This window comes from Lithobates pipiens, unplaced genomic scaffold, assembly GCF_037356315.1.
Source record: "Lithobates pipiens isolate NorthernLeopardFrog02 unplaced genomic scaffold, aLitPip1_a1.2 Scaffold_19, whole genome shotgun sequence".
NCBI classification, from domain to species: domain Eukaryota; kingdom Metazoa; phylum Chordata; class Amphibia; order Anura; family Ranidae; genus Lithobates; species Lithobates pipiens.
The window spans coordinates 512,636,610-512,649,363 of record NW_027507764.1 but is presented as its reverse complement, the minus strand read 5'-3'; the positions used below and the strand labels follow the sequence as shown (position 1 = coordinate 512,649,363).

At 39.5% G+C, this 12,754-nt stretch overlaps 1 protein-coding gene across 11 annotated transcripts in view; it reads right to left on the bottom strand.

Annotated features, from left to right (window-relative positions):
• Positions 1-2,105: 2,105 nt before the first annotated feature.
• RIMS2 (regulating synaptic membrane exocytosis 2) overlaps positions 2,106-12,754 on the bottom strand; it is a 982,185-nt gene continuing 971,536 nt past the window's right edge. For all 11 annotated transcript variants that reach the window (XM_077493146.1, XM_077493148.1, XM_077493153.1 and 8 more), the window contains 2 exons: positions 11,917-12,056; positions 2,106-6,984 (listed from right to left, as the gene is read on the bottom strand). In XM_077493146.1, the coding sequence (XP_077349272.1) occupies positions 6,766-6,984; positions 11,917-12,056 (359 nt within the window). In that variant the 3' untranslated portion in view covers positions 2,106-6,765. The remainder of the gene's footprint in view (positions 6,985-11,916; positions 12,057-12,754) is intronic.

Sequence of the window (12,754 nt, the reverse complement as noted above, 5' to 3'; positions counted from 1 at the left end):
CTTCTGGCACAAAGTCATTTGGAATGATGAGACCAAAGTTGAGCTTTTTGGCCACAACCAAATAAATGCTACATTTGGAGTCAACAAGGCCTACGATGAAAGGTACACCATTCCTACTGTGAAACACGGAGGTGGATAGCTGATGTTTTGGGTTGTGGGAGATACAAAGGCACAGGAAATTTGGTCAAAATGGATGGCAAGATGAATGCAGTATGTTATCAAAAAATACTTGAGGAATATTTGCAGTCATCAGCCAGGAAGCTGCGCATGGGACGTACTTGGACATTCCAACATGACAATGATCCAAAACACAAGGCCAAGTCGACCTGTCACTGGCTACAGCAGAATAAAGTGAAGGTTCTGGAGTGCCCATCTCAGTCTCCTGACCTCAATATCATTGAGCCACTCTGGGGAGATCTCAAACCTGCAGTTCATACAAAACAGCCCAAGAATTTGCTAGGAACTGGAGGCTTTTTGCCAAGAGGAATGGGCAGCTTTACCATCTGAGAAGATAAAGAGCCTCATCCACAAATACCACAAAAGACTTCAAGCTGTCATTGATGTTAAAGGGGCTATATACGGTATTAAGAACTGGGGTATATAAACTTTTGATCAGGGTCATTCGGGTCATTTCTGCTGTCAATATGATTTAAAAAGAGTAAACACAGCTGACTGATAATAAATGGCTTTAGCCAAACACTAACCATGAGTGAAAGAAAAGTTTGTGTTATCATTCATATTCTCTGAAAAATGGCCAAGAAATCATAAATTCTGCTAGGGTATGTAAACTTATGAGCACAACTGTATATATATATATTTTTTAGCAGAGGCCTTAGAAAGATGGGTTTTGAAATTGTTTATGGCACAAGTTATTTGTGCAGCGTTTTTTTTTTTTGAATGCCAATTTTTTGGGAATAAATACACTTTAATACATTTTTATGCATACAAACAAATAACCACGTTTTTGGTAAAATATACAGTAAATGTAAATATAAATGATGTTATGCAGAGTAAATAGATACCTAACATGTCACGCTTGTGGAATGATGACAAACTACGTCGCCATAGGTGACGCTTTAAAAGCCTTTACAGGTTACCATTTTATAGTTACAGAGGAGGTCTGGGGCTAGAACTATTGCTCTCACTCTGATGTTCATGGCAATACCTCACATGTGTGGTGTGATCACTGTTTACGCATGCGTGCAAAAACAACGCGTGCATTCACCTTGGTTCATGAGCACGGAGGGGACATTAATTGTAACAGCAATAGGCAGTGACAGGTACTCTTTATAGAGAGATCTGGGGTCTTTTAGATCCGAGAACTCTCCTCTGCCTCAAAAAGCATCTGATCACACCAAGATGCTTAGTCCATTTGAAAAATAGCGGTTTACATCCGGAAAACCAGAAATTACATTGCTTCCTGTACCACAGAGATCATGGGGGGCCTACTAGTCCTTTATGATCTTTGTGGTAAGCCAGGGGAATTGCTGGTTTTCATTTCGGGCTCTCCGCTGGGATTGGAGCTGCCGCAGAGGCACCAGCGGGCAAGCGCGGGGTTCAGTGTTTCGGCCCCTACCGCCGTCTATAAAAAGCAATCCAGCGACTAAGCAGCCACTAGGATGGCTTTTACATACAAGGCATCATCCCAGTACAACCACTTAAAGCCAATTGATGTACATGTACATGATTTGGCGTTAGGTAGATAATATTTAACACATTTTTTGTTTTGTTGCACTTGGAGTGTATTTACCTAAGAGTTCCATTTGGCTTTAAAACAAAACCTTGATGAAAGAAATATAGAGGCTGCCATTGCAGAGCTTGGTTTGAAAATGTTAGTTGACATGCTGATCCTGTTAGCTCCGTACTTTCTGAGTCATTGACCCAAAACAAGTGTAAAGCATACTTGTGTCTGAAACATACTGAAGCCAGGAGGCTAGCATGCCAGACAACCAAATGGCATGAAGGTCAGCAAATGGCATATTTTTCTCATGCTGCTTTCCCATAATTTTACATGCCTCGCTCACAATCAATCCACAGCTATCACATTAGGATAAAAAAAATAAAAAAACAATGACTATAGAAAAAAATACATCATATTCCAAATGTGTAAAGAAAATGTTTTATTGAAAGTCTTAAATACCACCACCGTAATTAATATGCTTTACATTAGTTGGTGCTCATTGCAGGGCTAATCTGCCATATTACCCAACTGTAAATTTCTCTTGCTTTTTTTTTATTTATTTTTTTCTTTAAACGTACTATGTACAAGACTGCAGATGTCCCAGGTATAGCGCGAGTAACATGACTATACCATGAGCTCAGCTGCAGACATCATGTGAAATAAAAAAAAAAAAAATACATCAATTTTTTCATCTTTAAAATAAATACTGCATAATGATATTTATGTACAAATCGTATATACGGTCTTGTTCTCCCTATAAAAATTAGAAAGAAAAAATGCATCTTGGGATTTTTTTTTTTTTTTTCAGAAAATAACATATTACACTGCATTTTCAATACATCAATTTACTTTCATTTATGACATGATGATACTGTAGATGGTATTTTGTATACATATATATATGTATATATATATATATATTTTATATACTTTTTTGTTTTGCTGGTTCACAACCATCTAAAATTACTTTGATAAACAGCTTTATAGGTAACAAAAAAGGATAATCTATCTACCTCATGGAAAGACAATAACATAAATTAAAAGGCAATTACATTTTTTTTTTTTTGCCCAAAGGTACATTTTTTACCCAATTTGATTTAGAGGGGATTAAAGTATAGTGATAATATTTTCATGACCTGCTATTTATAAAATAAAATGCTCCATAATGTCTATAGATGTGCTGAATGATGTGTATATCCATCTAAACACATGTATAAATATGCCTGTTAACATTTGTGTACATGAGCAAAAACTTACATGTAAGTATACTTTTATATATAACAATTAACAGCCCATGCACATAAATTGCATGTTTATATTTTAATTTATTGTTCATTTTTGGAAGAAAGACTAACTTGGGAGTAACCCAGCTGTTGTGGAACTACAAAATCTAGCCTGCTTCTGGAACATTCAGAAAATTGTAACTTCACACCAACTAGAGAGTCAAGAGTTATAAAGATACACATAGAGACATTAGATACAGAGTCAATGGCCCTTTCACTTTCAACAGGTTTAGGTAAAGTGTAGGGTACATAAGGCTTAAAAAAAAAAAAAAAGCTTTGGGACATGATCAACTAAGAAAAAGAGTACTGTCTGTGTTGGCAATTTTGGAGAGTTCTTCGTCACTCATGTACAGATAATCAAATGCTCACAGGATATGGCTGCACATTTTTTTTTAGGAGTATATAAGATGAATTTAGGAAGCCTCCAACTAAATAATGTCTATGGGTATTGTAAAGTGAACCTGTGGCCAGGCTTTGGGCATTCAAATATTTACATATTCTGAACAAGCAATAAATGAGCTTTAAAACAGGCCCTTACTGACCTCTGTAGTTGCAGGCATTGTGGAGATATTCATCCTCATAGGTCAGAGTGGGGGTATTAAAATGGGCTAATTTCTCTGGCAGCAGAAACTTGGCAGCTTACCAGCCTACTAATGTAAGCAAACAGAAAGGGCTCTAAGCTGCTCAGAAAGGGATTGCAACCTGACTTCAGAGTCTCTGTTCTTAAACCTCATGGACACAGGATGTTTTTGCCATTTCTCCTAGACGCCTTTCCTCCTGGCAGAGGTGCTTTGGAGCATCAAGTGCTTGAGAGTTAAAGTGGATGTAAACCCTCACATATACCCATTGAAGTGAACAGCCTCAGATGATACAGAGATGAAACTTCATACATAAGTTTTACATGTATATGTGCTGTCTTCATCTTTTTATACTCTTTAGAAGGTGCAGATTGTGTTAAAAATGTTTCTTCTTCTTCCAGCAGTGGGTGTGGAGTCTGGGTATACACTGTGTGTGAGCTGATTAGAGGAAAGGGACACCCCCCTCCACATAGGCAGAGAAATTAAGGAACATGCAGAGCTGTATTATGAATAGGCCAGCTCACTGCTAATGTCCCACCAAGCTCCCTCCCAGACACAAATTTTGGGCTGCTGTTATCTTGTGTGTCGGAGAACTTGTCAGAAGTGACACTGCTGAAAACAAAGGAATGGAGCAGCAGAAAGATACGGCACTTAGAGCTTTGGAGAGAGATGAGTAAACACTACAGATATATGTGCTTAGGTCAAATTTCATGAATGGGGTTTACAAACACTTTAAGTAATTTCATTGGCCAGAATAAAATATTGTTCAGTCACGGAAATGAAGTAACGCTAAAGCACTAAATGCTCCTAACATTAACACATGTTTAAATGCGGTAACATGTGTCAAGTGTTTTTTCTGCCAAAACACTGCTGCTCCTGGAAACACTGGCAGTTGATTTCTTCTCTGCCTCTAAACGCCCCTATCTCTAAAAATCTATGTGCGCATGGACACATAGGCTAATATGCTGGGGGGTTTAGAGGCATAAAAAAAGTTAGACGCCCCTAAGAGCAGCGTCAAACATAACCAGTGTACATGAGGCCTGAAGCTTGAGGATGAATTGCTCCATAGTACTTTTGACTACAGAGGGCTTGCTTTAATATTTGATTTTTACTTGCTAAGAATATGTAAATACTTTAAGGTCCATAGCCTGGCTGCAGGTTCACTTTAAGACTGATTTGGAAGCTAAAGAAAGTAAAAAAATAAAGGCAATGTCACAATTCATCTATCTGAACCAGTACACTATGATAAATAATATTGGAGCCTTTGAATTTCAAGATGCAAATCGGCAACACACCCAAACAGATATTTTTGGTTTTACCTTGGGAAATTGGAGGGGGGGGGGGGGAGGGGGTGAACATTAAGGTCCCACAGAGCTCAACGGTTGTGTTCCTAAAAAGTTACAGGACCACAAATATGGCAGCTAGAGCCCGGTGTTAGAACTACTTCACCATAACATAACAGTTCATTGAAAGAAGCATGCCATCGGCCAGAAAAGAAATCAGCAAGTGTGGTCAGCCATGACACTGAGTGAACTGCTGTTCATAACAAAGCAACTTTGAAAAGTTTGACCTTTGTAGCATCGAAAATAAAAGATCAAGTAAAAACGTTGCTTGTATGATACACAACTCTGACAAAGTGCAAAAAGGGCATACCTTAATTGAAAAATAGTGGATATTCTTTTGTTCAAAGAGAGGACTTTCCACTGAACTCTCGAGTTCAACAATGCTGGGCACTGAGAATGTACGAAGATGGACAATGGCCACTTGGTTAAATCATTTTTATTCCCTTTAAGACTCAATTTGATGGTGAAAAAAATTATTACCATGCACTGTACAAGATATTGCAAAAAAGTTCAAATATCTTTTATATCAAATACATGCTGAATTACCTTAGGTATTCTCAAGCCATGTTGCAAAATTCTTTTCAACATGCTTGATTTTCAAGAAAGGTTGCTATGCAATGGACATCAAGAGGATGACCTCCACTGTATCTGGCAGGTCAAACAAGGAATTTTGTCAAACATTTCAAGAATGCAGGAAAAAAATCTGCAAAAAGTTTCCAAACATGGGGACAGAGAAGCAATCAAGGCACACAGGGTAAGGTGGTGTGCCATCAACCAACCTGAAAGAATGGCATCAGAAAAGAGGTTTGGGAAGATCGTGGGACACAATGCAAAAAACAGGGACCTAGGAAAGAAGAAATGGTGGACATGTACATGTTCAACTCTACAAGGTTTGTACCTTTTAACATTTAAATAAATCATATATGTTACATTTTTTGTCACATAAAGAGAATTTTAAATATTTGCTAGAAAGAAATTTTATTTTAACATATGCCTGCAAAAACACAGACCATGATTGGTTTTTTAGAATGATAAACGTGGTTTGTCTTTGTTTCACGCCGTTGCATTCGCTCCCCCCCCCCCTTTTTTTTTTTAAACCATGCACTAGTGAATTTTTTTTTCTTAAAAAGAATATAAATTGTTGAAAATGGCTGTATCTTTTTGTTATTTTGTTTCATATTTTTTGCAAGTTGCAGGCCAAAGAAAATTATTTTAGTGTTCACTTAGATCCATGTTCATGCAAAACAAAAAACATTTTTTTTTGTCTCTGAAGTACTGGATAATCACAGAAAAATTCTTCCCTGGTGAAATTCGTCAAATAGTGGACTCCATTAATGCTAATGCTAAGCCAACTTTGCTTCAATCTATGGGCATGTGTGGCCTTCTATAATCATTCTTAATAACACTGGCGTTCCATCGGATTTCATTCTTCTTGCAGTACCCCATACTTTATCGATCTCCTTACTCAGGGCTCCTTCGTAGGCGTTTCCAATCTTTGGGGGCAAATATAAAAAAGAAAATGTTGCAACAACGTGATATGTCACTGAAGATGACTTTCGTCGCGTGAAATATTTCTTTTGTTAGTTTCAATAATCCATGGCTTCAGACTCAACTAGAACTGAGCTTCACTGGTCTTCAATGCGGTCAGCTAGCTCCCCTCCATCACCTGAGAGCCTTCTATAGCGCACAATGTGTGCGACTTCCGCTGAGAGCGCAGGATCGCCCAGTATCCCTAGCAACAGGCTCAGAAGACACAAAATTAAGCATGCAGTGTTTACCAGGGTGCGCGACCTGTCGTATTTCGTAATCTTGTGATTTTGTCGTTGTTTATTTTTGAAACGCTGGTTGCAGAGACAACAGTTTTTTTTTTTTTACAGGTGCTATGACCTAGAATAAGAAGGTCCTGTGGAACTTTCAAGAGAAGACTGAGAAGCTCTCCTGGTTAAAGGAGCCAATGTTGGGTCTACTAGAGAGGAAGGGGGAAATAGTTTAAACCATCCAATCACCATATTGGAAAGGTCCAGTTCATCTAAAAGTATCTGTGCCACACCCATAAAAGATTTGTGATCCATACGCCCATAGTCACCCCACACAATTATCTGTAGATATATAAAAAAAAAGAGGAAATTAATTGAACAATCTGATTAAAACTTAAAAAAATGTACCTATTCTAGATATCTACATAAGCGCTATCCAACACAGGGGTGTATTTATAAAGGTTTTCACACAAGATTCACAATGCTTTCTCTCTTTCTTCTAACTGGTTTCAATTGGAAGAATATGAAAATCTTTGGAAAACGTTGTTTGAAAGGCTTTCCAAATAGACCACAAAGACCTATGATGGTGACTAAACTGGAGAGAAGAAAATCAGATTGAAATTGACACTGCCCATAGCTACCACTTTTTTTGAAAAAAATACACTTTTTTGAATTAAAATATAAGACAACAGTAAAGTTAGCCCCATTTTTTTTATATTGTGAAAGATAATGTTACGCCGAGTAAATTGATACCCAACATGTCATGCTTGAAAATTGCGCCCGCTAGTGGAATGGCGACAGACTTTTACCCTTAAAAACCTCCATAGGCGATGTTTAAAAAATTCTACAGGTTGCATGTTTTGAGTTACAGAGGTCTAGGGCTAGAATTATTTCTCTCGCTCTACTGATCGCGGCGATACCTCACGTGTGGTTTGAACACCGTTTTGATATGTGGGCGCTACTAATGTATGTGTATTTTTTTTCTTATTTGTTTTACCTTTTATTTTTACACTGTTTTTTAAAAATAAATAAAAATTCTGTCACTTTTATTCCTTTTTCTATTTAATAGAAAAAGAGCATGACATTGCCTCTTAAATATGAGATCTGTGGTCAAAAAGACCTCAGATCTCATATTTACATTAAAATGCAATAAAAAAAATGATTTAAAAAAAAAAAGTCCCTTTAAGAGCTATAGGCGGAAGTGACGTTTTGACGTCGCTTCTGCCCTGCAATATCATGGAGACGGGTGGGGACCATCTTCCCCTCACTCGTTTCCATGCCCAGCCATGGAGAGGACCGGGTCGCCTCCGCCGCTGCCGACGGCTCTGGTAAGCGGTGGAGGGCACTGGAGTGCATTGGGAGGTGGGCCCTCTCCCTCCGCAGATAAAAGTGATCTTGTGGCGAATCCGCCGCAGAGACCACTTTTATCTTGTAGCGGACCGCCGACTGAACACAAGGTGCAAAGTGTAGTTGCATTTTGCGAGTGCAGTTGCTCCAAAACTTAATAAATGAGCAGAAGTCCATCATCCATCATCCTGTCACGTCCATCATCCAATAACATGCAAGCAAAAATGCTGTTTTTTTTCTTCTTCTTGGAAGTGGTTGGGTATTCTTTGCAAAGTGAAACTTTACTTTATATGCTAAAAGTTTCCCCAGGGTTTTTTTTTAGCAGCAGAGAATTTGTATAAAAATGGTTGATGTAAAAAAATAATTTATTTAACAGACAATATTAATTTCAAATGAACAATGATGAATCATCCATATAGGTGGTGCGACACAAAAACAAACATGGAACATCACTCATAACAAAAAACACTCTATGTACAAGCATGGTTTGCCAATTGTATTTGTAACATATGAATCCACATGAAAAACCACGATGCATTTCGACCTTTGCAATTTCCGGTCTCTTCAGGGGGATTTATATTCAGTGGGTGGATGAAGACATGAGGATGTATCACACAAACCAGCAATGCAAAATTGTAGTTGTTTAATGATCCCATCGCTGCCGCACATCCCCCCCCCCCCCGCGTCCTCTGGGTGGGTGCATAGCCCATCGAGCTTGCAGGGGGCCACGCTCTGGGACCCAGAGAGGAGGATGGGGGGTAAAACACCAAGCACTCCATCAGTCTTGTATTAGTATATGACAGCTATACCAGGGAACATCGGGGGTTTTCATATGGATACATATGTTACAAATACAATTGGCAAACCATGCTTGTACATAGAGTGTTTTTTGCTATGAGTGATGTTCCATGTTTGTTTTTGTGTCACACCACCTATATGGATGATTCATCATTGTTCATTTGAAATTAATATTGTCTGTTAAATGCATGATTTTTTTACATCAACCATTTTTATACAAATTCTCTGCTGCTAAAAAAAACCTGGGGAACGTTCTGTTTTTTAAACTTTTGGGTTATACAGCTTTGGGGGCTCCCTTATTGTGTTTTCCTTTCTATATATACTTTATATTCTAAGCTCTGGAGCAACTGCAAGTCAACTGCAGAACACTGTACAGGTTCATGGCCAAGATATATCTACTGGGGTAATCCTGAAGATCCCCTAGTGAGTATGGCCACCACAGAAGCTTAGACTGTCTGAAATAGGCTTTGTCTCCCTGGGTCCTGCACTGGCACTCTTCAGTACTTGTTTTGGAGTTTGGGGCTACAGTGCAGTTTTCTGACCTCTGCTGCGGTAAGTCACAATGGTTTTGCGATTTATGAAGGCTGTCTTGTGTTAACTGCATTTATTGTGTCTTCAGCTATCTCCTCATCAGGGGTTAATGCTCCAGAGCTCTGTGTGGTGACACCTTCTGCATTGCAGGCACTTGGCAGGAACAGGCACAGTGCCCTTTTTGAATGTGTCTGTTTATGTGCCACGTCGCTTACTGCTGTGTCGCATAATTGCAGTCACACTGCCTCTCCTTCCTTCACTGCAATGGCACTCATTTGCAAAGGTCTTTCATGGACTCTCCTTGATGCTGCCCTAGTCACAGATGGCTATGTAGCCTTCCCTCCTCCTGTAGATGGTTTGTGTGTATCCTATGGAAACTTTCACACTTTTTTATACTATAAGTATGTTAGATCATAGGTACAAAGGTAGCATTCCTATAGACCAAGAATCTAACTACGGCTATCCAGCTGTTGTGGAACTACACATCCCATGAGGCATTATAAAACTCTGGCATTCACAGACATGACTAGGCATGAAGGGAATTGTAGTTCCTGAACAACTGGAGGGCCATAGTTTGAAGACCCCTGCTATAGACCCTCCCAACTCCCTATCCACTTACAGCTCTAGTGTGGTATACAGTGTCCCTCTCCATGGACCTGAAGCAGACTGCTTGGACAGTTGTCCCATGCCACACGCTCTTTGGTGTCTACCTTAGCTTCCCCGAGAATGTCTACTATGTCCGATTTCTTGCACAACATTTTTGCCAAGATAGCCAACTCAGAACGCAGCGGACATGAGTCTACAGCTTGGCCTTCTTCTTCCGAGTCTCTGATATGCCTGCAGCTGCAGCTGTGTATCTACACTTAGCTGAGGGTGATGCAGAGTTCTCTCCTTTTGGATGAGTGTGTGCCTTATGAGGCTCAATGTGTGCACATTACTCCTAGGCTTAAAGAATCCATGTAGGTCTTTACTAAAGCAGTGCGTGCACGTTTAGAACTGGAACAACCTGCATCTGATTTCTCTTAAGTTACTGGTTTGGGCTCCATTAAATGTCCCCAACCTGTAAAAATCTTCCCAGCACACTTGCTACTCCAACCATGTATAGTGACTGCTTAATTCCTAACTGTTTTGCACAGCCAAGCGGTTTACTGAGCAATACGTTATGGAAGAGGCATTTATTCAGTAGTGGGCCATTCTGAAGCTAAGGGGCTGGACTGCTCTGTAGAGAGTCTAGGACAGTGATGGCGAACCTTGGCACCCCAGATGTTTTGGAACTACATTTCCCATGATGCTCTGGCACTCTGCAGTGTACTGGAGCATCATGGGAAATGTAGTTCCAAAACATCTGGGGTGCCAAGGTTCGCCATCACTGGTCTAGGATTTCATTACAATGCTTAGTGTATGCATTGGGTAAGGATTTGGGCTTATGCTGACTAGCTTTTGTTGCCTCAAATCTGCTTCTCTCCCCATACAAATCTATGGAAATCCAAAGGTAGCTTAATGTAGGTCAGAAAACTGTCAAATTTAGGTCACATACACTTGTCAATGAACAGTGAATGATCTCAGATGTATCTAAAATTGGTATCAGAAGCAAGCTGCATTTACCCATCAAATCCAAAAGCTGTAGCTGCTCCCCTCTGCCTTCTCTCCCTGTGACAAAGGAGAAGTTCCTTGTACCAGCTTTCACTTTTTGAAAAGAGCACATCTGTGTGGGGCTTCGGCCACACGGCCGCATCATTCATTCACAGAGTTCTGTGAGTGAATGAATGAACTACAAGTAGTGCTGTTGAGCGCTGTGGTAGTTCATTGAGTCTTCCTGTCAGCGTGAAACTGTCCGTAGGAGGTATGATGTACGATGTACAGGCAGACAGCTCACACTGACAGTCTGCAGGAGACTTACATGGCATCAGCCATCTACTGATAGTTGGTGCAATGCTTTCCAGACTCTTAAAAAATAGTAAACGCATATTTTTTTACCTCCAAAAAAATTAGAATAATAATAAAAAAAAAAAATTAAGTGAACCTATCCTTTAAAGATAGAAAAAACAGTGCAAATCAAAGTCAATCTGTTTGGCCAGTCTGTATATGGTGCAGATAAATCATGAATTTAAAATGTATCACTTCCCATGTAACTTTGTGCTTCACGTTGAAATGCAAATTGTGTCCCCCCAGGAAGGTACATTGGGGACATTTATAAATCCTGCAACAAGGCAAAGCAATGCTAAACAGGAGCAGTGAGAAGTATAGAGAGACAACTTGATTCATAAATTCCTCCTTTGGCTCTTTAAATTCTGCACTTACCACTGAATAAAACTCGATCCTGACCATTTCCTAATTCTGCAACTGCTTAGAGGGAAAATTTGTTTTATTATCAGCAATAGGTCTGTCTTTGAGCTTTGCAGACTGTCGCACTTGACTGTCCAGGAATACGGATGCGCAGGTTTGTAAACCTGTCGCAGAGACTTTGCTAAAGGCTTCTGGTGCCCTCTGTGGTCTAGTGGTTATGTATACATGTAAACTATGATGTGCCCTTTTGGTCAGGAGAACTTCATGGTCTACCAACACATTATATTTTATTTCATTCTTTTTTTTTTTTACCTGTAAGACCTTTCCTTGGGGCGATTCTTCAAAAGATAACAGTTGCTGGTATAAAGGCTCCAGTGTTTTTCTTGCTACTTTTGTTTTCTTTTTGGCTATGCAAACTCCATTTTCTAATAGATACACCTTTACATACGGTGCTGCAAGAGGGGAAACAAACATATTGTTAGCATTAGGCAATGGCAAACAGCTTAACATCCTCCATAAATAAGCTTCAAATTCTAGAGGTATGCCTATAAATTCAGTTGTCTATATTTTTGGATCAACTGTGTGTTTTGTGGTTTTCACAAAAGGTCAATCTGCTTATTACCAAAAAAACTAAACAAAATGCAAAGTGGTTCTCACTCAGCCCGGGTTCACACTATAGCACACTGCGGATCGCACAGAAGCACTGTGTGCGTCCCTGTTCCCCGTTTCAGGGACAAATCAAGGCCGATTCTATGCCTAAATTCGGCCCTGAAACTGAGCCCAAGACACACAGTGTTTTTGTGCAGTGCACTCTGCAGCTGCCCCGGAGATATGTGAACCAGCTCCATAGGGAGCCAGTCACATTCTCCTGCTATGCGAATTAGATGCGGGGAAACGCACATCTAATTCGCATAGGTGTGAACCCAGGCTCAGACTTAGCACTTCACAAATAATTGGGTGGTGCTAATACCAACAATTTACAGAACTAAGGTAATGTTTTTGGACACATTTTCTTTTTATTTAATCCAATATACAATATAAAATGCAAGACATGCAATACACTCTCCACAAAAACATTATTGTACTCGCATATTTACATGGTAAAAGGAAGGTGAGACAAGGGTCTACTTATGTTTTACATCCATGTGTG